General features: G+C 41.0%; 1 protein-coding gene across 1 annotated transcript in view; it reads right to left on the bottom strand.

Moving 5' to 3' along the window:
- LOC107186940 (probable G-protein coupled receptor 158) overlaps positions 1 to 26,131 on the bottom strand; it is a 129,392-nt gene that overhangs the window by 21,549 nt on the left and 81,712 nt on the right. Inside the window, exons 6-7 of the mRNA XM_015574912.1 lie at positions 7,941 to 8,009; positions 7,010 to 7,119 (exon numbers count right to left, since the gene is read on the bottom strand). Of these exons, the coding sequence (XP_015430398.1) occupies positions 7,010 to 7,119; positions 7,941 to 8,009 (179 nt within the window). The remainder of the gene's footprint in view (positions 1 to 7,009; positions 7,120 to 7,940; positions 8,010 to 26,131) is intronic.

Genomic DNA, 26,131 nt, shown 5'->3' with positions numbered 1-26,131 from the left:
ACAAGATGTACCCAGGTTAGGACCTTGTCACAGAAGATGTACCCACGTTAGGACCTTGTCAGACAGGGGATACCTAGGTTAGGACCTTGTCAGACAAGATGTACCTAGGTTATGACCTTGTCAGACAAGGGACACCCAGGTTAGGACCTTGTCAGACAAGGGACACCTATGTTAGGACCTTGTCAGACAAGATGTACCTAGGTTATGACCTTGTCAGACAAGATGTACCTAGGTTAGGACCTTGTAAGACAAGGGACATCCAGGTTAGGACCTTGTCAGACAAGGGACACCTATGTTAGGACCTTGTCAGACACGAGACACCTAGGTTAGGGCTTTATCAGTCACAAGACATCTAGGTCATGTCCTTATCAGACAAGAGACACCTAAGGTAGGTCCTTATCAGACACGAGACAGATTCGAACACATTCAAGTTAGGTCAGGTCAAAGTACTCCAAGCGACTAGAGGCCAGATTCTTCCTTGAAGAAAAACGTTCCAAGCGATGAATCCCCCACAGACTTTTCTGAGGAAATAGCAGCAACATCACGTTGCAGAAGATAAGTATGCCACGTAAGTAGACCGAAACCCTCCACAGAAATCGTTTCAAGGTCCATTCAGGGATTCGTGGAATAGAAAGAGAGGCGTATAGTTGAATTTATGCAACGAAACTGGTGCAAGTCTCGTTGCCGCTAAAGAAGCATCGTCACGAAAGCAGGAAACTCTCGCCAGTCGAACAACTCCCGGCTACCATGGACAAAAAGTCAGCATTAAGGCCAACGTCAACGCGCTCTTATCGAGGCGCACGGCGAACTGGCTCTTATCCTTTGTCCTTTAATCTGGAGAATCGGATGGATCGGCGAAAGACGTTCACAAGACCGAATGGATAGAAAGGTTACTCCAGGATTACTTGACATTTATAGCCTGGGATCTCACTCTGGTAGACATTGGTTAAGTTATTTCTGTACGGTGAACGGAGGCAGATGAGTTATAACGGGAGGATATGAATTGCTATTCTTGCAACACCTTCGAAGGATCGGTATTAGCGCGGACAGATATAGGATAGGGCTGAATTAGATTTTTCCTGAATATTGGTTACGTCTTAATTGAATTTGTATCGGATATTAGTGCGCTAGATCAAATCTGCGTTAGATAAACCAATTTAGAGTTAGGCAAACACTAGGTGTTACAAGATCTAACCGGGTAGATGTTAAATTAGGCTTAGGGAGACGTTTGATTAGAGTTAGATCTCTGTTAAATCCCCGTCAAATTCCACTGAATTTGGTTTGCGCATCATCAGTCCTATATGACAGATCGGTTAGGGTCTTTAGCAGAGTTGGGATAGGTCTGTATTAAATATGAGCAGTATCTATATTGGATCTAGGTCACTTCAGAGACTTTGAATTAGATTGCCATCAATCCAGGAAGTTTAAGGGATCACGTGTCACATGGTCGTGGCCTGATTGAACACTTCAAGAACCGTGTAGCGATGAGTTACCGTCCCAGAAGTTTCCCTACTGTTCTTCATGCTTGCCAGGAGATTGTTTATAGCCTTCAAGGATCGTGAAACGTATCGCTTGAGATTAGAAGATCAGTCTTCGCTGGCAGCCGACAGATCAGGTGTCTAATTAGATTCGATAAAGAGGACCCGTGGTGCAGTCTCCGTCGATGACACACGAGGGTTTGTTACATGCTATGTCGGAAGTCCTGTCAGGCGTGACACTATGCTGACCCAGCGAACCCTATCGATCTGGCCTCAAGTAGCAGGGCAGATGTAAGTTTCGCGACACATGTACCAGATGCTGCTGCGCCATGTCATTGTGACTGGAATTCTCTTAGTCTTCGGGATCAATCTTGACGTATACAGGGTGGCGACACATTTTCCGATCGGAACATCTCTGACGGACCCAACTGACCGTTCATCGACTCGATTGAACTATCGTGATTTTCGTTATTATTTTTATGGATCCAATATTTCCCTGAACACCAACTTAGCATACAGCTGATTCAAGTGAGACTGTCGCGGGCATTAGCAAGACCCCTGGGTGGTAGAGCTAAGACATATATATCGATCTCTGCAATAATGAAATCTCCACGGAGGATAAACTTTCTCAGGTAACCCAACAATTCCTTTTCTCCTCTTGGATTCTTACTCGCCCCCGGTGCGCGACGGTCTAAGTGGTTGCGACAACTAGGTCAGCCCGGTATACACGCGTAATTGCAAAGATTCCGTAGCCAAACGAAAGGCTGAATGGCCGAATGGCGTGTATTGTCCGTGTAAACGAAGATCGAGGGCTTTGGAGATACGCTTGGATAATGTTTTCCGAGCTACCTACTCGACCGATGTTTTGAATTATTTCACCGATGGTAGCTTTTATTGAAGAATTAATTGCATTCTGATTCGGACATTAATTGGACCCGCGATATAGTACTGAATTGGACCTGAACTGGAATTTGAATTGGATGAAGAATATAGACTGAGTTTGACTCAAATTTGGATCTGAGCTGGAGCTAGGGTTCGTTCCGAGTTGGATCCAATTTGGGCGCTCAATTACACTTATAATATGTTCTGAATCGTACAGAAATTGAAATCTGAATTGGACTATGACTAGTATTTGAATTGAACCAAAATTAGTATCCGAATTGGACCTAAATTAGAATCGGAATTAGGCCTAAATTAGTATCCGAATTGGACCAAAATTAGAATTGGAATTAGGCCTAGATTAGGATTTGAATTGGACCTAAAGTACGGTCTGAATTGGACCTGAATTTGAATTTGAATTTGACATAGGAAATGATTTGAATTGAACCAAGAATACCTATTGTCCGAATTCAATCCAAATTGGGAACTGAATCGGGTCTAAATTCGACCTATAGTAGAATCTAATTCAGACCTTTAACAGAACCTTGGTATACAACCGATGAACGACAGCTCAAGGAATGAACTTGGCGAATGTTTTGCACGCCGCCTCTTCGAGCGGCTGCCACTTCGGAGGAATCGATATCCTTGATAAGTGAACGGTGTGCACTTAATCTCCGTGGCGGCATCGGCTGGCGAATAGGCTGCCTTCTGTGCTCCACGCGTAAACTCGTCGGGAAATTCAATCAGACCGGTGACGATATCCGGATGACAATATCCTCAAGGGATTTCCAGGTTGTTTGAGAACCGTACTCGGCGGCTGTGAAGTGGCTTTATAGGGAAGCGTTACGATATTGACTTCGCAGTCCGTTTTTTTTTTAGGGTTTAACTTCATTCCGATGAAAGGCATGGTTGAAGTTGGGGAACGGCACTTTAACTTGAAGCTGAGGCTCTGTCTAGATCTGCGTTGAAATTCATGTTAGATCTAGGGGAGAGATTGGGGTAGTGTTGAACGAATCTTGTACATTGAAGTGGGTTTGACAAAGGCTATAGTTACGTTTGGGTCTGAACGATTTCTACATTAGGATTTGAATTGGATTTAAATTAAGGCTTGAATTAGGGTCTGCATGAGTGCCTGAAGTAGAGCTAGAATTGGGATCTGTATGAGGGCCTGAATTAGGGCCTGCATTAAACCCTGAACTCAACCTACATTAAGAGTTAAATTGGGCTTAAATTGGGATCCGAATTTTATCTGAAACAGACCCAAATTAGAACCTAAATTGCACCTACATTAGCGCTTGAATTAGGCCTAAATTAAAACCTAAATTAATCCTGTCCAGTACGGAATGTTTCTATTCAAATTGAACTGTTTCTCGAACCAAGATATACAGCGACGATCCAGTAACCTGTTCATTTAATATATGCAACAACTTGATCCAAAGTGTTAAAGGAAATGCTGCTTTGTGATGAAAATATGAATAAATGAAGAGCAGGAATTGATGAAGATTAATGGGCCTCTGCTTACAACCGACGGAAAATAGTATTCGTGCCGGTATTCAATGAACTCCCCGATCTTACAACCCTGGGCAAGCAACGCTGTTGCGACTTTCAAACTAATCTTGTCCGCTCGAGAGTCTGAATCATTCCGGTGCTTCAAGTTAATTCAACTTTTTAAATTACAAACTTGCTGCTGTGCTTTTCAGCCCGTTCGAACGCCTTTTAGAATTTTCATAACCTTTCGTCATAGGACTAATGAAATGTGAAGGTCGGAGCGAAAAGTTGTAACATTAGATTTCGTTACATGTTTGACATGTGATTTTGAAGACGAGGATGATATGAAACGTACAATAAATCGAACATACAATTGCATATGTTCCTCAAAATTTACTTGAAATTCCCATTAGTCGACTGAGTTTTCCATGAGTCGATTGAATTTTCCATGACCGGAATGAGTTTTCCATGACTCGATTCAATGTTTCATGAATCGACCGAGGTTTCCACAACTCGAATGAGTTTTCCATGACTCAACTGAGTCTTTCCCAAGACTTGAATTTAAAACGAAATTCGAAAACATGAATGAGTTTTCCATGACTCAGTTCATTTTTCATGGTTTTTACCATTATTCAGGAGACCAAAAAACAGTTTTAAAATATCCGAGGAGTTTTCGACACTTCTGAAACTCCACCTATAATATTACTGTTCTACGAAAATACTTTTCCTACCGTTCTCTGGCCAGTCGCAACGAAAATATTATCTCCCTTAATTCAAAGTTTCCTTTGCATCTCCGTTCCTTTCCCACCCACCGCCGTCTAGCATCACGGGTCCGATAGATTTCCAAAGATCGTTGACGAACTGAAACGAAGAAGGGGGAGAAACACAAAAACGGCAGTTCGGATTTTCTAGCAGATCTGTGGTCCAATCGGTGTGTAACTTTCGTTTCACGTCTTTTTTCGATTCTCCCTCGACAAAATTGCTATTTTCTACCAGTTGCAGGATTTCCGGCAGTGCGCAGATTCCGAGACAAAGATTGTCGGGCGGTCCCTATCCCCTTTACTCTTTTTCCGACCCTCTGGTCTCTGATCCCATCGAGAAAAAAAAGTTCAGTCGAGCTTCGCCCCTTGAATCCGTAAGCTAGTTATCGAACCGGAGCCCGGTCAAGTGAGTAATACTTGGTCTTCTGAACGTTTTTTCTTTTACCTACACCGTAATGAAACTGTTTCCTTTCACTATAAAGCTACTTATTCCCTGGCCAAAATCGAAGTGCATAAAGTGACTCTGAACGTAGATACTTTCTTGGTCTTCTTTAAGCATTTATTCCTTTGGGTACTGGTTTGTAGACTATAATTGGTATAATAATGGTATCCGTTTGGAGAACTATTCTGGAGCCATAGAAAAGTATTCGGAATAATACGAAAATACATAGAGCCATGGAAAATCCTTTGCCATGCAGAAAAGCCAGTCAACTCATAAAAAATCTCTCTTTGAGATGCCACTCGAGCCATAGACAAATCACTCAAGTCACAGAAAATCCACTTAAGTTATAGAAAAGCTACTCGAGTCACTGAAAATGCACTCGAGTCATGGGAGAATCATACGAGTCGTAGAAAAGTTGAGTTAACTGAGACATTACGTTGAGTCAAATAGAAGTACTCTGAGTTATGGAAAAACTTTCCAAGTTATAAAAAAGTGATCTTCAATTTTCCATAATTTGAGAAAACAATAAAATCTTCAAAATCGTCGGAAAATAATGTGTGGTCTTTGAGAACTGTTATAAATTGTGGAAAATATTTAAACCAACATCGTCAGTTTTATATTTTCCTTTCACGTGTTTCCGAACGCCATAAATATTTTAAAACTATGTTGGGTTGCTTGTAACGTTATCTCTTTCTCTGAGCACACAACTTTCATTAAACGTTTGTTAGAAGTATTTTCATAACATTCGTGGATATTGGATCGGCAGATGCGCGATAATAATTTAATCCGAAATGTTTCAAAACTATTTTCCCGTCCCGGTGTGAAAAATCGTTGGATTCCGTCAAACTTTCCGCAGCGGCGAGGATTAAATTGAAGCGTTAGTTCCCTGCAAGTTTCTGACATTTGGCCGGAATTCATTTCGCGGATGTAGCGGAAAATGTGAATATAATTAACGATAACGCGGACATTAATATTCTTCAGTGCAAATTCGCATGAACAAGATCGATAATTCATTCTGGCTGACTCTTATTTTCGCTCTGGTTATTAAAACCCTTTGGAGTGCTTTTTTCTCCATGCTTCCATTTCTGTAATACGTCATTACTTCTTCATTTTAATCTCGGAGCACAGTTTCATGCAATTAATTAATCGCTTACGTTTGACAGTGGAAAATCAAAATTTAAATAAAGAGGTTGCACAGATACAAAGAATTTCCCAGGGTCTGAGGAAATCTACTTCAAGCGATGGAAAATTCTTTTCTGGACGGTAGAAAATCATTCTACTGTCATGGAAAATGTTTTCATTCTTTAAACATGTATTAGGATCATGGAAAATCCATAGACTCACGGAAAATTTTTCAATGGAAAATCACTCAAAGAAAAACACTTGAGTTAAGGAAAATACTTTAAAAAATATTTCCTGATGCTGAAATATTTCCCATAACTCAAAAGCTTTTCGTAACTCTAAAGTACATTCCTTCGTCTTCAATGTATTTTCGGCAATTTGAAATTAATCACAGAATCATAGAAAATGTTTCAGACTCACGGAAAACTTCATATCTCAGCCGAAAATCGTTCAACGTCGTGGAAAGTCTTACAAGCTCGTGGAAAATCTGTCAGGCTGACGAAGAATTTTTTACTCTCGTGCCAGTTTCAGTGTCGCGGAAGACCGGACGAAGTTACGAGAAAAACGAAGAAATGTTTAAAATATATCCGCGCAGCTTCCATTAGAAAAATTTCCAAATGCAACACGAACTTTTTGCGTTAACATACATCTACTTGCCCTTCTCGGCCGCACGGTCGTGTTTAAATAACTCCCGGCATAAAGTCCTGGGTCTCCGACGTGAATTTCATTCGAGTGTGGACGACGACGTACGGTAAACACACATACACACACACACTCGCCATGGATCACAGTTTGATATCAGGTTAAATATCGTTTCAAGTGCCGTTATTCCAGCTTACCTCCAGGTTTTCAGCATAAGAGCGCCGTAGGTGAGGGAGAATCCAATTTCTCGTAGCCAAACGCGTACCGTGCAAGTTATGACGTTTGGACGGGGGTACATTACTATCGTCTGGAAACAAAAGAAAATTGATTTCCTTTAGCCCTCTTATAATTCATCGACGTCTCTGTTCAAATACATTCTACTCCGCCCCCCCCCCACTTGGTTGAATCCGATTTCCTTTTAAAATTTTCCTCCCGCCCGATTGAATTTCCTTCGATACCGAAACATTCCGGATACTTCGGGACAAGAGAACCGATCGGATGAAATTCTACGGAAAACATGGAAAATTTGTCTATGATTCTGGAACATACTGTTCGGGTTTTCTCGTGAAAAGTTTCAAGCGAAAATGGTTAATTAAATATTTTTTCGATACTCCCCGTGCAATATGAAACACAAGAATAACATTGTAATGTTCATATCGTTATTTGCGAAAAGACCACTTTCGTGTTTGGAAATTGAAGTTACCCGAGAGCAGGCGCGAAAGTTTGATTATAAACGTGTACTGCACGATGCAATGTGATAGAGTGTTGTACAGAATGGAAGTACAATTATAAATAACATATCAATGACGACTTTTGTTTTGTAAATTACAGTTACTGCAATACATTATGGGTTTTATAGTTAATAGAATATTTGGAATGTTATTTTAAAAAAAAGGAAAATAAAGTTTCCAAATAAATGGATTTTCAGAGAAAATGAAGTATTAATTGTTTATTTACTTTTGTTATTTACCGTTACTATGTACCAAAGAGAAGAAATGCTGCTATATTTTACAAGTGTCGTCGAGAGACCATTCCAACGGTACGGAGTATTTCCCACGTTAAGAAAAATCATTGCCGGCTATGGCGATTCTTCAGAGTCATAAAAAGTAAGGAGGAAGGAACACTTACTGTGCAATATATGAAAAATGCACCGAGCACGATTACACGCAGAAGTACTGGGCTCGCTGCTCTCACGACCTGCAACAAATAACATTAAACATTTCATTAGTACTTTGACATTTTGTAATGTAAGGAAACTTGCTGGTGCAATTTTTATGAAAGTTACAGCGAGGGGATAAAATATCGTTTTCCTGATTGCTAATGTGGTCGATAAATACAACGACCAAAGTTCCCATGTCTTTTACATTAAAATAATACAAAACTAAAAACTAAATTCGTAATAATATAAATAACAAAAATTTATTTAAATAATCTTACTCTTGTGGAACCTTGGCACACGTGGTATTTAGAATTTTTCCAGTCATGAGAAAACAGTTCTGAGTCGTGGAAAAGCCCTCTGCAATCAGTTATAGTCATGGAAAGCCATTTTACGTAGTGGAAAAGCTGCTTGAGTCATGGAAAATGTCTCTGGTATTGGCTGTACACGGATAAATGCAATTTTGAGTCGTGGAAAATTCGCACGAGTCATGGAAAACCCTTCTAAAATCGTTTACAGTTATGGAAAAGCAATTTTGAGTCGCAGAAAGCACGTTTCAGTCATGGAAACTCCGCCTGAGTCGTGAAAATTCTGTTTAAAATGTGTTAAAGTTATAGAAAACAGTTTTAAGTCGTGGAAAAGTCGTCTGAGTGTCGCGAATTCCCGCCACGAAAATGAATTCAACGTAATGGAAATTCAAGTATTCAAATTTAAAGATTCTGTGATTCCAGAAAAACTGCAGCACAGTGAAATTGCTATCGAACTCCCCGAGGCGGCCTGTCAAAATATTTGAATTGTCGCGGAACCATTCGTAAAAGGAACACGTAGCGTCGAAGCCGATGATCGATTTGAAAGCCACTGCTGGCACAGCGGGCTGTTTAAGGTTTTTAATCGTTCCTAAAGTAAGCCCCCACCCCCCACTTTCCAGCCGCCTGCACCCCCTCCCCTGTGTCCGTGACACAGTTTACGCAAGAAACAGACACATTATCGAAACTCGAGGGCTGTTCGTTAAATAGGAACTCAGAACTTCGGGAATTGCATTCGTCGCGGCGAATCTACCGTCGATCTGAACTTTCTCGACGACAATGGGATCGTTTCTCGTCCCGTCCACCTCCCCCACCCCTCTACCCCCACCGCCACCACCCTCGATCCACGGCGATAGAACGCTTTTCGTTCTTAATCCGACAAAAATTTGTGGCCTCGAGGCTTTGAATCGTGCAAGGAACGAGTGTTCCAAAGTAACTTTCGTTGTAAACTTAATGCACCAGAACCTCGGTTATCCGAACTAATCGCGCGGGTACGTTCAAAGTTCCCCATTGGTTTCCGGGATTAGCAAGCGATAACGCTTGCATACGAAAAATTTATTTACAGCTCTTTGATCCCTCTGTGAAGTCGTTTATAGAACTCTGTTGAAGTTTTTCTTTTTTTGGGAAAAAGATTTCTTAGAAATTTTATGGTGGGGGTAGGTGAAAGGTAGCGGTGAGGAGGGATCAGTACTGTGACCTTGAACTGTTAATTCATAGCATTTCTGCATACAATCATGATTTTCGAGTCATTTATTTTCCTATGAATCAGAAAAATGTAAATCAATTTTTATGTAATTTTGTCAGATATCAATGAAGCTAACAGATGATACGTATGTAATTTTTCGAAATTTATCTAAGTCAAACTAAATTTATCCAAGTTTATCTAAATTTATGTACATTTATTTGAACTATCTAGAAGTGTCAATTTCAATGCGCAGTGAATATTTACAAAGTTTAGTGCAAAATTAATCGCCTCGTTTAATACCGATGAAAAAAATATGGAATACGCAGGGAAACTATAAAACTTTATCCGTCGATAAGAGTCGAGGAAAATTGCAGGCATATCGGTGAACGACATCGGAGGACTATTTTTTGAAAATAAATTCGCTACGAGCGAGGGGGAGAAATTCGCGCCTATCGAAACTCCGGCCGTGAAGGGGGTTGGGGGGGGGGGCGATACTTTTTCTGGAACATTTTTTGCCCCCCGACGTGACGTCTGAAAACATTTACGACCAGTCGGCCGGCGTCCAAGGGGACACGCGCGTAAAATAAAAATGACCCACGGGATTCGGCCGTGCCGCTAAAACGAGTAAGCCCTGCGACCACTTTGACCGAACGTTCTGCGTTTTATACTGGCGTCGGTACATTACTATCAGCCCGGTGTGTATTTCGCACGTGTCCGTCGTTACATGCTGTCATTTTCACGTGGGTCCCATGAATCCTTGAATTTCGTCTGCAAACACCCGACCTGGTTGCGAATATTTTCCAATTTGAAACGAAACTTCTCCTTTGGACAGTCAACAGGGAACGGGCATTGTATTCTAAATATGAACAAATGGGGTCAGACCAAATTTTGCTTGGACACTGAATATAAATAAAACCGCAACTTGTCCATGACCTAACCTAGACATGTCGGTAGCATGTCCAAAGATTGACCCAGACTTGATTTTAGCATATTTGAGACCTTAGCCAGATCTGATTAGAATATTCTGGATACCTAACCCCTGTTCAAGGCCTAACCAGGGCCTGTGTCACAGACTCTTTAAGGCCTAACCCAGACCTATCTCTGCTCAGATCGAAGTTTACTTCATAGACAGCTGAGTACCTAACCGAAACATAACAGAAGAGAGTCCAAGACCTAATCCACAGCTAACCGAAGTGTCTTCAAGACCTAATATAAGTCCACCTTGCATTTTTCACAATCCAATTTGCATCAAGCAAGGGATGAACAGCTGCCTTATACTTTAACATTCATAAATGGGGCAAGAGAAGTGGTATTTTGCGTCACTCGTCATGTCTTTTTGAGGATTATCTTCGGACCGAATGAAAATTGAGGACACAAAGGTTGTAGAATTTTTATAAGCAGGGCAGACAGCCCAATGAAAACTTAATGAAAAAAGGAAGGATGTTTTAGCCCCTGTACGTGGAAACACAGTAGGTGTTTCGTATATTGTAAGTGGGTCCGGACAGCCTTGAGCAAACGTGAACGCCGCGAAAACAGTTGAATAAAACGGACACGAATGGGATCTTGAACGTTTTCAGGGGCAAGAACGGGCTACTTAAGCATTGAGGAAAGACGGCAGCATCTAGCGCAAGAGATGTAGAAGAGAAAGAAAACGGCACACGCCGGGACACCGCTTAAGTAAGATGCAAGTGAAGGCAATGCATTTAAACGAGGCAGGAAAATGCAGATGGGAATATTTAAATGCGATGGGTGAAAGAGCAAAATGCCTGGGAGCCAAGAAAGTGGGAAGGATAGGCTTCAATAAAATGGAATAACAGAGTAACAAACTCATTTGGAAACTCGTATGCATCAGAAGTCACAACTCTTCCGATTTTTAACCCAAACTGTGATGAACTTTGATCTATGGTTTTTCTTAAGTCTGTATCCAAGTCATGGATCCTAGGTACAAATTATCATGGACCCTGAGTCCATGTTGTAGTGGATCCTAGAGTCAAATTGTTATGGACCCAGAGTCCAAGTTATCATTGGACCCTAGATCCAAATTGTCATGGATCCTAGATCGAAATTTTCGTGGACCCTAGGTTCAAATTGTCATGGACCCTAGATCCAAATTTTCGTGGACCCTAGATCCAAATTTTCGAGGATCCTAGATCCAAATTGTCATGAACCCTAGATCCAAATTGTCATGAACCCTAGATCCAAATTTTCTTGGATCCTAGGTTCATATTGTCATGGACCCTGATTCCAAGTTGTCATGAACCCTAGATCCAAATTTTCTTGGATCCTAGGTTCATATTGTCATGGACCCTGATTCCAAGTTGTCCTAGATCCTGAGCTGAGGTGGTCACGTATCCAAAGCTAAAACTTCCGTGGAACCCAATCCAAAAATCCCAAGGATCCCAGTAAAAGAATCCCAGAAATCTCAATTCAAAAATCCCACGGATCCTAATTCAAAAATCCCACAAATCCCAATTCAAAAATCCCACAGATCCCAATTTAAAAAACCCACAGATCCTAATTAAAAAATCCCACAGATTCTAATTCAAAAATCCCAAAGATCTGAACCTAATACCGTTATGTACTCAGATCCAAGTCCATCAGGGACTTCCACTGCATCCTACGCAAACTTGGGTGAATATTTGCAAAGAATTTTTCGCTTCGAAATAATCCAATAAGAATCGTATAAAGTTCGATGTAAGATTAAGAATCAATAAATCACCACGCAGCGGGGAATACAGTAAAAAAATTTTACGCACTCCAGGATTTCAGTATTCAAATCGGGATTGAATTTCAGGGGTTTAACCCCTTCCTAAGTTTAATAGGATTCCCAGGCTCCCATGAAAATACGATCGTGCCCGTCCGTAAAAACGGATACGCGCGGCCGGGTTTCACCTGAAATTGCATAAATATACATTTTTGTTTCGCTAGACCTGGTATTCCCGTAAATCTCCAGGCGGCGGTGGAGTTGCTTTGCGGATAACTCTAAATCATCTCGCCTTCTTTTTCTTGCACCAGGCACAGATCCTGGCGGGTTGTCACATCGCGGATTAACTTTCTTGCGCCGTTGCAAAGTGGCGCTCAATCCTTTCTCGCTATACAGGGTGTCTCACTTACTTACTGTCGTCAGTCTCGATTCACGTTTTTAAAATGGAAAAGAAAAAAACGAAAATTACTCGAATTCGTCTAAAATCTACCTGCAGTAGTATCAGTCGTGCATAGATCAGACAACCGAATTAAAATTAAATCACTACATTTCAATGTTTAAAAAATTACTACTGTAATTTTAGCTATATAACACAATGAGTCGTATAATACAAATTTATTAAAAAACAATCACCTTATAAAATTAATAAAAATAATTACCCATATAGATTCGTGCTGTCGCAAACGAAGATAGTTCCAGACCCACGAAGAAAAGGGATTTTATTTATCGCTCAAAGCCGGAGAATAATCACTGGCACGGGAACAAGGGACGGATAAATGGAATAATTCAACGCCCACCACCCCCACCCCCGCTTATTAATCGATTCCAATACAGAATTCTCGCGGCTGGAACAAAAACGATGAATCTCCCTTTGACTCCCAAGAACAGACTGCTCGAACGGTTTCGCCCTCGAAACCATCTTTCAACCCTCTAACAGCACCATCCCCCCTAGACACAGCCCCCAACCCCATCCCTCGAGACATTTTAAAGGAGAAAGGAGATACGAGGGGGCGAGAAAATAACATCGGAAAAATAACAGGAAACGGAATGTCTGCAGTTTGTTCTACGGCGCTGTGCAGGTGTGGCCAACAGCGTCCTCGTGAAAGTGCATACAAATCGACGACCATTCGGCTAGAAGTGCATTATGCACTCGACGAGAACGGAATTTCGACGATACCATGTACGTATCGGAGGGGAACGTTGTCCATACGAGCTGATTCTCGGCGTGAGAAATAAATCGAAACTGCGGAGTACAGCTTTTTATCGGGGCAAGCCCTTCGTCGTATCCGTGAAAAATGACTGGAAAAATGGGGCGACCAATGGCGGCGCCAACGTCGACCAACGAGTTTTTTTTATACGACGTTGGTTTTCTCAGAGACGAAGCGTGATACGAAAGAAGTTAAGCAGTTTTTGTTTCCTTTTTTACCAAATATAGTCTATCCTGATGAATATATTCATGATTTTATTAACATTTATCGGCTGCATTCATTTATTTTAACCCCATATTGCGGTAGTATTGTTTGAATTAAATTTGGCTTGATTTAAAATCGAATTAAGGAAATATACTTGCTGATTGTAATACATGTCTGCTACTGGAGTCAAAATAAATTTAAAAAAATTAAGAATCACATCATTGGCTTCGGGTGAAATTGTCTCAAGTAGAGAAAGAGGATTAAAAACAGGATTGTATCAACATCCTTCTGTGTTACAATGTAATTGCACAAAATGTTTCAGAACATGCTAAATTAACAGTTTTTCTTAAGAAAAGTTCTACAGAAATCTAGAATCGATATACGTAGAATTATTATTACAAAATTTAATGAAAGATTCCTGGTGAAAGAAAATGTTTAGTACAGTTTTGAATTAAAAAGCACCTGAAAATTACACTTTCGTATATTTGTTATATACAAAGAAACCGCAGAAGAACAAAGTGGAAAGTAAAAATGTTGATTCGGAAAACCATTAAACATCCCCGACGCGGTAATATCTCGCGGCCCAGAGTAATCACGATGGAAGTTTTCCATCAGTTTCTGGTTCTGTTTAGCAAACACGCTGCGGTAAGACCCGGACGGGACGGGCAACCTTAAATAAAAATGTTGCCCGATCCCCGGGAGAACGACAAGAATTCACGGTGAAATTCTTCCAGTCGAGCGACGAGTGTCGTTACCAGAAAATGGAAGGGCTCCCATGCTTCGTCGGCAAAAAAGAGAATCGCTTTTCCGATATCGCTCGACGAATTTCGAAGACAATTCGCTCCTCTCCTCCCCCGGGGATTTTTCCGTGCGTTGGTTCAAATTTCAGAGCGATGGGCGCGAAATCATTTCACACGAACGCACACGCGTTTGATTGTAAAACGTGTCAAGAAACAAGATAATGTTCGATATATTACGAAAACTGAATTGGACATAACTGTGCACAACATAGGGTTTCGGTAAAGTTTAAGTTGAATCCAAAAGGGGTGCAAATCTAACCTAGGTTGTAATTAAAGCCAGCCCAGGCGAGGTCCAAGATCGATCCAATGTGGTCCCAAGTTAGTGTAGTCTCTCTCTCTCTCTATCCAGAGTTAGATCTAGGATGGAGTCCAAAATAAGTTCACGTTAGGTCTAGGATGGAGTCCAAAGTGGGTTCAAGTTAGGTCTAGGATGAACCCAGTGGTCCCAAGTTAAGTCTAGGATGAACCCAATGGTCCCAAGTTAAGTCTAGGATGAACCCAATGATCCCAAGTTAGGTTTAAAGCGAACCAAAATCGGATACAAGTTTAGAGGAAGAGTGTAAAGCGAATTAAAATGTTAGGTCTATGATGAGTCCAAAGTTAGGTCTATCCAAGTTAAGTCTAGGATGAACCCAATGATCCCAAGTTAGGTTTAAAGCGAACCAAAATCGGATCCAAGTTTAGAGGAAGAGTGTAAAGCGAATTAAAATGTTAGGTCTATGGTGAGTCCAAAGTTAGGTCTATGGTGAGTCCAAAGTTAGGTCTGTGGTGAGTCCAAAGTTAGGTCTGTGGTGAGTCCAAAGTTAGGCCTATGATGAGTCCAAAGTTAGGTCTATGATGAGTCCAAAGTTAGGTCCATGGTGAGTCCAAAGTTAGGTCTATGGTGAGTCCAACATGGGTTTGGGTTAGGTGTAAGTTATGTGTATGTTAGGTAAAATCCCTATTGAAAGTAACTAAATTTCAAGCAGTGGTATTAATACTACTATATATAATTTCTTTTTCACATTTTGGCTTCCACTCAAATTGCACGGTGGTTAGTTTTACCATGTCGAAACAACGAATCCGATTCAATCTGTATTAGCGTTGAACTCTCTTATTTCCCTCGAGGTTTGGCCTCTATGAAAAATCCCAATGTAATACCGATATACCATCTCCTCGTACCCGGCCAGCCTATGCTCTTTTAATGAGAGAGGCTTGTTATTAATCCCCTCTGGCTCAACAACGCTTCCTTCGTCGATAAGTTTCGTCGAAAGTTCGCAATAATTTCCCCAGCTATATTTAATAGTTTTTTTTCTTCTCTTCGTGGAACACCCTGTACACCTGAAGAAATTCTTGAATCGAGCGGATTCAAAGCAATTTCGAAAAATCCATTAAAACAATTAACTCTCGCTTTGCCACCGTTGTAACTGGGTCACCCCTTAAAAATAGAAATTCATTTCTTCTCGGAGCTGGCAGTATGATTAACGAGGGATACACGCGATAATGCGTCGTTGCGTGCACACCAACAATTGTTTGCATCCGTTTGCCCTTTTTGAATGCACGACCGAGGGATTCCCAGATAAAATCAAATTCTCTCCACCGTGAAATTAATGATTCCACCTCCACCGCAGAGAAAACCAACTTTTCGTATTTCCCGTTGCGATCTAGTTTCTAACAATGTTGTACACGTGTTTCACTTTCACGCTTATTTTTAAATTGCACATACCTTGGTACCGATAAGATATTAAATTTGTTCCTTCTGTTTCACTTTGAACGTATTATCGATTCTTGCCTCCATATAGATTGATCTATACTACTTATTTCCTTGTCTGCACATACATTGACATATACTACTGATTGCTTAAGTAATAAACGTTGACTGTAAGCAGGATGAATGTTTTCATCGTCTATTCTGAAGGACGACTGGATTTTCAGAAAATGAATATTAGTTTTCATACGAAAATGGATAAAAAAAGAGTGGTCGATATTCAATCGAGTTTTAGGGTATATGGTGAACTCGAATCGTCGAAAAGTGTCCGATTCGAGGAAACGAGATTGATATCACCCTTGCAATCTGGAGTCGACGAAACCGTCGAATTAAACTTCCGCGGATTAACTTATAATCTGATTGCAGCCGCCTTTCGGGAACTCCGGTATTGATTCCATCAAAGTTCCCTTAATAGCCAGCCGGTGAGCGATCCATTTCGTTCAGGGCGCTGACGTTCCAGGATTTTACGAACTTTTTATACCGTAATGCACATAGGATCATCGACAAAAGCTTTCAAAATAATGCAATCCCGTCATATTGTTGAGGGCCCGTATATAAAGGTATAAAATAATTGAAATCTTATTTTATTAATCACTTTAACGTAGTTTTCTAGAAAAATAATCTTCAGAAATTAAATTGAATCGTTACTGCTGGGAATATCCCGACGGAATTACAAGAAGTAGTACAGGTCAATGAACAATGAACCATATATGTTCTAGATTTTAGGACAATACAGCTGATAAATAGTGTAGATCAATTATTTCTGATGGAATATATGAAGAAACTGATCTAGCAATTACCTCAAGTAGAAATAGTCAATGATAATCGACCCAATTTCTCAAATCAAATTTTCTTCAAAAACTTTGATTTCTCGAAGCTCAGTCATGATCTAAATAATGCTATTAAATGCCTTTTCTACTATTGATTGCGAAAAGTAAGTAGTACGGTCCCACATTCAGCTGACCTAGCAATTACCTAAAGTAGAAATAGTCAACGATAACTGACCCAAATTCTCAAATCAAATTTTCTCCAAAAACTTCGATTTCTTGCAGCTTAATGAAGCCCTAAATAATGCTATTAAATGCTTTTCGTGCAAAAGATTCCGATTTTCTAGGAGAACAACCAGCTATTCGATGATTCATGAACGACAATACAGACCGTAGAAAAAGTGTCTTAAAGTAAATCCAGGGAAAAACTTTCGGAATACGGTAGACGTTACAGGAAGACGAAGAAATGCTATCCAAGGAGGTCGTCTCTGGTCGCCATTCGAGTCGCGCAGCCGACGGAACAGTCGTGCAGTTAAGCCGCTTGAGTTGGGACAAGAGCCCTCCTTTAGCTAATGATTTCCCCTGTCTTCTTGTCTCGCGCCAAAAGGCTCTCCTCTTAATTTTCCGGCAACGGGGGGGATAGCCTCTCCCACCTCCTCGTGTACGCACGGTCGCGTTAATTTTCCTCGACTCGACTCGCCCGATTTTCGTCCTGAAACTGTTTTCCACGGGTAACAGCCGCCCATCTGGATGCATTCTACCGCCAGCACCATTTCTACCCTACGTGTAGCACGGTATCACACGATTTAAATGTTCGAATGTCCCGCCGTAAGTACCATTCTCGAATGTTCGAATTACTTCTTGCGGGAACGAAAGAACAGTTTTTTAAATTAATTTTTCTAATTAAACAGTTAGAATTATTCGGAATTCTTCGACCCTTTTCTGGGGAATTATTCGGTTCGTTTTCACGTACCGTGAAATATTCGTCCTTCAACGAATCGTTGAATTTGTAATAATTTTTAACCGATCCTGTAATTAATTGTAAATTTATTTTTTTTAGAATGGATAAGTACTTTTTAATATATTGTTGGGATAATAGAACATTTTTTAGTCATTCGTGGGATTTGAATGGGTTTTTTTAAAGTAACCGTAAGGCTAATTGGAACGTTTTATTCATCTGAAAATTGTCACTCGGAAGGTTCTTGAGAGTGTAAAAGACGCTTTATCACAAAGAAGACCATACTTCATGCTAATTAAAGCTTCCTGGTGAGATTCTCCGAGGAATTTGATATTATTCATGTCCTGGCCGATGATCTATGCGTCCCAGGGACTGATCTCTCTTGTTTGTTCAAGCTTTACCCTTTATCAACGTGGGTAGAGGTCATTAGTCGATATTCCGGACGGCCCACTTTTCATCATCGAAATGCGGGTCTGAAGGGATTATGAAGTATTGTTTCAGCGTGCAACCCTCGTTAATAAGAGTTTAAATTACAAATTTGGCGGGGCAACGTTGTTCTACTCGACATGAACTTATTAAAATTGAATTATGATATCGCCCGAGCAAGAAAATTAAATACTTTCAAATGTGTTGAAAGTTCCAACCTTTCTTGAAAGACAAGATAAAATATTGCAAACTTACAGGAGGGAATTAATGATTTTTGGGTATGTCCAACCACGTATTGACCATGACTACTTCAATATCACCAGTGAGTTTTCTGCACTGTTCCTTAAAATTGATGTTTTTTGCATAATATATTCTGATGCACTTACAGAATACACGTTGAGCATCACAAAGTTCTCATAAGACAGTCGTCAGATCTGTCTCTCTATATATTGATACATACTACTAAAACTATATTCGTGTATCGTCCTCATGATCTCTTGGCATTATCATTTTTCAATAAAAATTGCCAATAATTCAACTCAAGGCTCTTTTTACACCTACACTTTCAATTATTCAAACAAATATCAGAATTGAATATCTGCCTGACCACACACGGATTCATACTCCTGTAATAAAATATTCCACTCTCACTACCGTATCTTTTTTAGTCATTCCTTTAACATACTATTTATCCCCACTACTTTTCTCCAATTCAGATGGTAAAATTCAAAACGATCGTCTAAACGGTGATCCATACAACTTGCTGTCTACGTAAACTCTGATCAATACTACTGGCCGGCTACTACAGCCCAACGTTTTTTCTCCGAAACGACGGAAACTCCGGTCGTATTATCGACGAGAGGTAAAAATTCTCAGACAAAAAATGAAATTAAAACCGTTTAGATCCGTGGAGGAGACGGCCACGGCGAAGTTTTAACCAATTTCCCCTTAATTACGGGACAGACGAACCGACGCTGCAAAAACGCGAGTGCACGATTCATTTTCCGTCTGCCTGGGCACAACACAGACCCTGGGCCGCGGATGGACAGGGGGCGGCAGCGGCACACGACTTTCGTTCGAACGGATGGGAAATTACTCCGACAGTCGTGAGAGAGTTTCAGGTCAAATATACTTCTGAACAGCGGCCCAACCGTGCTCGGTTAATTACTGTCGGTTGCTTTCCGATAGAACAGCCTTACGATCTCGATAGACAGAGCCTGGAATGGCCAGGCAAGTGTCAAGAAAATTCAGGAAGGTCTAGACTTCCTGTTGTGGACAAGAAAAAACATCTCAGTTCTTTAATTCGTGGAAGAAAAATATTAATTTCAAGGTTCTCGGTGAGCCTCGACAAGAATTCTTAGAAATCAGTAGTATAGGTCGACATAAGTTGCGACAGGTGTTCCACTGTCTACTTTCATAATTTCATTGAAACTCCGGGGCTAGATTCGTTTTGTCGTCCGCCAAAGGAACGTAATAGGAAAAAGTTCATACCGAGCTGAAACAGGAACAGAGATTGAAATTCCGTGGTATAGGTCGGTACGTGGTGAGATATAAGTTTCTTTTCCGGAGGAAGAGAACTGTTTGCTTGTATTAAAACCAACAGTCTGAATGGATTTTATTGCGGTATAAATTGTACAAATGTTCTCTGCGTGCGTAAGCTGGAATGTTTACACGGAATCAGTGGTGGAGATCAATGTTTGATGAAACATTGCGCTTTCTCGTGTGGTCTCTTAATTTAACTGAAACATTTGGACGGAGTTTCTTGCGTGCATTAAATGGAAGTAGGGAGAGCTGGTATCTCTCAAACGTATGATCAAGAATTATTACTGGGATACAGTGGTATAACCCAGTATATGGGCAGACAAGGACTTTATTAATACCTAGCTATTAGCTGCAATACAACTATGTACTAAGTGGTAAATTTTGTTCACTCTGCACAGTAATTCTCGTTAACAAAACTACCAATTCCTATAACATCTGTTAATCTTCCTATAAACTAACCCCAGGCATATTTCATACTCTTTTCCTCCGCAAAATCACGTAGTCTGACCATAGTGATCGTATTAATTAAATTCGAAAATTTCTAATTGCCTTAGAAATTTTTACCTAATTCAAACAGCCACTAATAAACAGGAGATCCATATATTTTCGTCAGACTTTCAAATTCTAGAATAAACAAAAAGGAAGGCAAATTCTTGACGTACGGTGTATGGCTTGCACAGGCTACGCCACTGCTGACGCAACAGAGTCAGCGCGATGAAACAGCCCCCTCCCCGGTTTTCAAGACCGAATTCCAGGCAGTTTGGCACGCGTTCGCGTTTGCAGATAGTCGGCACAATTGTCCACGTGATTCTGAGGAGAGGGGGGCAAAGCGTCGTGTAATAATTTCCGGGATAGTAACCGTCACAACTGCGGCGACTTGTTACGCTAATGGTCTACGTACGCGTCGCATATGCGGTCTCATTACCACTCCCGATCGTCAACCGGCAGAGGGTCAGTTTTCGCCTGGCTCTTCCATTATAACGGCTCGGCGCCGGCGGTGCTACGCCGTACGTTGGTTTCGGGTACTTGTTGACCCAAATCGGTTGGATTTCGGACCGCACATCGTTTCAGCGCAAGTAAGATACAGAATGTTCCGAGAGGCGAACCGTGGACGCGTCCTTTCCCCCGGGGGAATTATTGAAAACTATGATTTCACGAGAGTCGTAACGTATTGTAACGTGGACACATAGATACCGTAGCAACATCAGTGAAATATAATCTAAAATGTACGGAAGTCCGTATATACAGTAAAATCTAGTCGAAGCTGATGGCTCGGTCAATCATGAGTTCCATCGAGACCCCAAGTACCTACACATATGATATCACATTCCCTTTATATCTGCGGAAACCAGTTTGGTCACAGTTATCATTGATTAGTCGCCCTTGATCCGGCGATAAGAACGTTTTTTGACGGTCTAATATACGTAGCGAGGTGAGGCTGGATGTCCCTGGACCAAATCAGATTGGTTGAAATGAGAAAACTTGACGGGACAGGTGTACTAGACCATACAATTAATCCGGGGACCAACAGTACTTAAGATCAATAAAACCCAAGAATATGTAATAACACACATAACCAAACTAATAACTGACCCAGCACATACCCTCCAACTTAACCAATACACAATTCAAACGTACCCAACTTCACCAATACCCAACTTCCCCAATACCAAATTTCCCTAATACCAAACTTTACCAATACCCAACTTCACCGATACTCAACTTTCCGAATACCCAACTTAACTAATACACAACTTCACCAATACCCAACTTCCCCTATAGCCAACTTCATCAATACACAACTTCACCAATACCCAACTTCGCCTATATCCAACTTCATCAATACCCAACTTCCCCAATACTAAACTTAACCAATACACAACTTCACCAATACTCAACTTCCCGAATACCCAACTTAACTAATACACAACATCACCAATACCCAACTTCCCCAATACTAAACTTAACCAATACACAACTTCAGCAATACCCAACTTCCCCAATATCAAATTTGACCAATACTCAACTTCCTGAATACCAAACTTCACCAATATGCAACTTAACAAATATCCGACTTAACCAATACCTAACACATGCACGCCTTTATGCCCACCCAGGGCTAACAATGCTTAACACATATAACACCTAACATCATCTAGCAAAATCAATGACACAAAAACCTACCTTAAGTTTAATGATACATAACAAAACCTAACCTAATCCCAGCCGTTGTACTCGACGGTCGGTACCGATGGGTAAAGCAGCCTCTAGATCGCCGCATTCCCTTAATGGAGAGCTGCCAGATGAATTCCCGATACCGAACCAAGACAACGGAAAAGGATATATATGGTAAGGAGAAACGTTTCGGCCACGCCGCCGTTGCTTCATAGTCGCTCGAACGCATCAGGGATGCCTCGAAAATAGCTTCTCGGTCCGTTAACGGCGCTTGCACTGTTAAATTGACCTTTCCCGGGGCAGCAGCCCCAGGGGTCAAACACCAGGTCTGCAAAGGGTTAATCTATCCGTTGCAGTGGACCGGCAGCGATAAACCGTACTCGTCGCGCGCGTTCTCTCGCCATGGCGACCCGGGATATCGCGTCTGGCTCGTTAGGCCAAGGAGGAAAACGTGAATATTACGGCGCTCGGTGTGGCCCTCGTAAACGTAGACGCGCATATTACATGCGCCCTCGTAAACCGGTTTAATGCGGCCGCGCTTCAACTGACGCCGTTACATCAAAGAAACTCATTAATGTTATGGCCTCGCTGTCTCGCGAGTTCCCACGAATTCCTCGTCAACAGAGAGAGACCCTGAGTGTTCGAGCAACGCTCGAGTACGAAGTGGAGTTTTTAGACGTGCAGGATTCATTCGTTGCTAGGAGACCGGATCGCCGGGCTTAGAGTGTCCTCTGATCACTGAGGGGACATCAACTGTGAGATACCACAGGAAGAATTGTTAGACATTGGTGGTATAGGTCAACGTAAGATCGGGCAGGAGATTTAATTCTATTCATTCTGTGAAGATTCAATGTCTAGATTCATTTGGAGTGGAATAGGAACGAAGATTAGAAAGTAGTTGGGAAGATGATGTGTAGTCAGTAGTACAAGTCAACGTAATATCGGGCAGGAGATTTAATTCTATCCATTCGGTGGTCTAGATTCATTTGGAGTGGAATAGGAAAGGAGATTAGAAAGTAGTTGGGAAGACGATGTCTAGTCAGTAGTACAAGTCAACGTAAGATCAGGCATTTGATTTAATTTCATTCATTCTGTAAATATTCGAAGTCTAGATTCACTTGGAGTGGAATAGGAAGAGAGATTAGAAAGTAGTTGCGAAGATGATGTGTAGTTAGTAGTATAAGTCAATGTAATATCAGGCATTTGATTTAATTTCATTCATTCTGCAAAGATTCACAGTCTAGAGTGATTTGGACTGAAACTGAACTGAATTAAATTAACAAAGTAAGTACTAAGGTTGTGGTTAAAACAATCCTTGTTACAATATATGCTATTTAACCCATTTAATAAATTAATACATTTAAACTAATACTCAAACTGTAGCGAGAATATAGGTGACAATATTCCATCAACGTACTGCTAAGCTCCTACTGCAGATGGAAGATCCTTATGAATGAAGTTGCAAGTCTAACAATGGAGATAATCACTATAGACCTATATTATGCCTGTCCTCGATATTCGTTATGAGACTATACGTCATAATGCTACCCTGTCAGAGGTGGCATTACCCGGAGAATTTACATGATTGATAGTACGCGTAGCCAGGTTATCTTCAGTTTTCAGATGACTTCACGTCTACTGGCAGCACGCCAAACCTAACCCAGGTGTTAGTCTTTCCGCGATTGGTTTGCGTGAACGTCGATGGGTTACGTGCAGTTCCGCCCAAGCTGCTAATACTATTGAACGCCCAGCGTCCTCGTACAGGAGATTAGAAGTTACATGATTGTCATTGACGATGTAATAAGCTGACTTTAACCGACTGATATAGTGCCGCAGTGAATAAAGTTATCTAGAAGTTAGTATTAAAACAATTCAATGCAGTCAATACAAAATTCTAAGTTGGCAAACTTTATGCATATTTTTAAAAAGAATGTTAATTTCTACATTAATAAATAAACGTTCATTTAACTTCAATACTAAAGTGTTACTGGTACCTGGTTGTCCAGGGAAAATATTGACCTGTACTACTAGTTCCTCTAGAAAAATTGTCCAGCTAATACTATTATACAGACCACTTATCTATAATTTCTGTAATAAATTAGTGTTATGATATTGCAAACTTTTCGGCAAAAATCGTTCAAATAACTCCCAACGGATTTCGGGACAGGGGAACTTGATATTCTTCCCTGTCAGGGGTTCAAATGCGGTTGCACCAGGATGGAGCACTGCCTCATTAACCCACAGAGGCCATTTCGCACCTTACTAAATAGTTCCAAGGAAGATAGATTGGATGAGGTGGATTCTGTATTATGGCCGCCTAGCTTCCTCTAACTTAAGTCCATTATATTTCTTCGCTCGAGGGCACTGCAGAAGCCACATTCACCAGACATGTATATCCCGACGGTAGGGGGAGCAGCTGGTATCACACGTATTAGCCGGCGTTCGTGCATTTGAAAAATGAGTTTTCCCCGGCCCTCCGTAACGGAATGCAACCCTCTACGGAACGATGGTAAAGATCGCCGTGTCTGAAGGATTATATAGTAACGAGAGACTCATATTCGATGAATATTGGATACGCCATCAGAGGAATGGAATCTTCGATGAAGCTACTTCTACTCTGCAGGTGGAATACTGATTTTGTTGAAACTTTTCAGAAACAGTACATAGACAGTGTACATTATTAGGCCATGCACATTCCAGCCTATCAGGTTTGGTATAATGTGTACAGCGCCTAATAGTCTATGCTAGATATGGCACTTTGTATTGAGTCTGATAGTACCTGATAATACTTACTAAGCTAGATCTGTTACCGAAAGTTAGGGTCCATGTATAAGTTGAGACCAGGTACCTACAATTAGACCTGGTGCCTACAGTTAGACTTGGTGCCTAAAGTCAGACCTGATACCTAAACCGAGACGTGGGTATCTAAAGTTAGACCTGGTACCTAAAATACGACATGGTACTTAAAATTAGACCTGGTACCTAAAATAAGACTTGGCACTGAGAGTTAGACCTGGTACCTAAAATAAGACTTGGTACTTAGAGTTAGACCTGGTACCTAAAATAAAACTAGGTACTTAGAGTTAAACCTGATACTTAGAGTTAGATCTGGTACCTAAATTTAGAGTTAGTACTTCGAGTTATAGTGATACCTAAAGTTTGATCTAGAACCTACACTCTGACCTTGTATTCAAACGTAGATTAGGCGCACAAAGTTAAATCTGGTATTGGATGTTAGATGTGACACCCAAGGTAGGTCCTAGTATATCATTCCATACCCGATACCCTATTCTAGATCAGATAACTTCTGCTGGACCTGTATATTTAAATTCTTTTTACGCGTAGTATTTCCTAAGGCATAACCATATTTGAGAAACATCTGGATCGATCGGAATGTAATCCGAAATTATGTTAACAATTTCCGAGAAAAGGTGAATCCTCGATCTGGATCGCGGCAAGATATAAGATACGCGTGTGATCCAACGTTGGTAGCACAACGTAGCGGCAGAGGCGAAAGGAGAATACGCTGCTGGCAACGTTTATATGCTAAACTGTTATATATTGCATGGATATATGGCTTCCGGCCAAATTCTGCATGCACATGTTTATTCTGTTCACGTTGGTAGAAGCCAGGCTCCAATCGTACGTGCGTGCAACTTGCGGATTTTCAGCGACTCACGGTGTCGTGGATCGCGATTTATTCGTGGCGACGGCACCGCGGAGGAAGGAGGAAAAGCGGTTTCTCCGAAATTTTACTGCCCCGGAACGAATCTTCGCGAACCACGCGGAATTAGAACCCAGAAGACAATTTACCTATACGAGCCAATGAAGTTGAAATGTTACATTACTTCCTGGTGGATTTTAAGGGATTAACATGAACGGAGTCAAAACTGAATTACATTATCAGGTGAGTTAGGTATAGGTTGCCAGAATTGGATATAGGTTGATCCAAGTCAAGCCCAACTGGACTTAGATTCAATATCAGACTTGGCTTAACACGGAGATAGGTTTCGATTATCTATGGGCCTGGGATAGGCCCAGCTTATGCTGACTCAGATTGGTACCAAGTTTCGTTTAGAATTAAATCAAACCGACGCTACATATTAGTAATGGCTAAGTTGAATTCTGGGCAACGTTGGGT

Source organism: Dufourea novaeangliae, unplaced genomic scaffold (genome assembly GCF_001272555.1).
Source record: "Dufourea novaeangliae isolate 0120121106 unplaced genomic scaffold, ASM127255v1 scaffold96, whole genome shotgun sequence".
NCBI classification, from domain to species: domain Eukaryota; kingdom Metazoa; phylum Arthropoda; class Insecta; order Hymenoptera; family Halictidae; genus Dufourea; species Dufourea novaeangliae.
The sequence above is the reverse complement of the archived record's forward strand: the minus strand, read 5'-3'. Positions and strand labels throughout refer to the sequence as shown.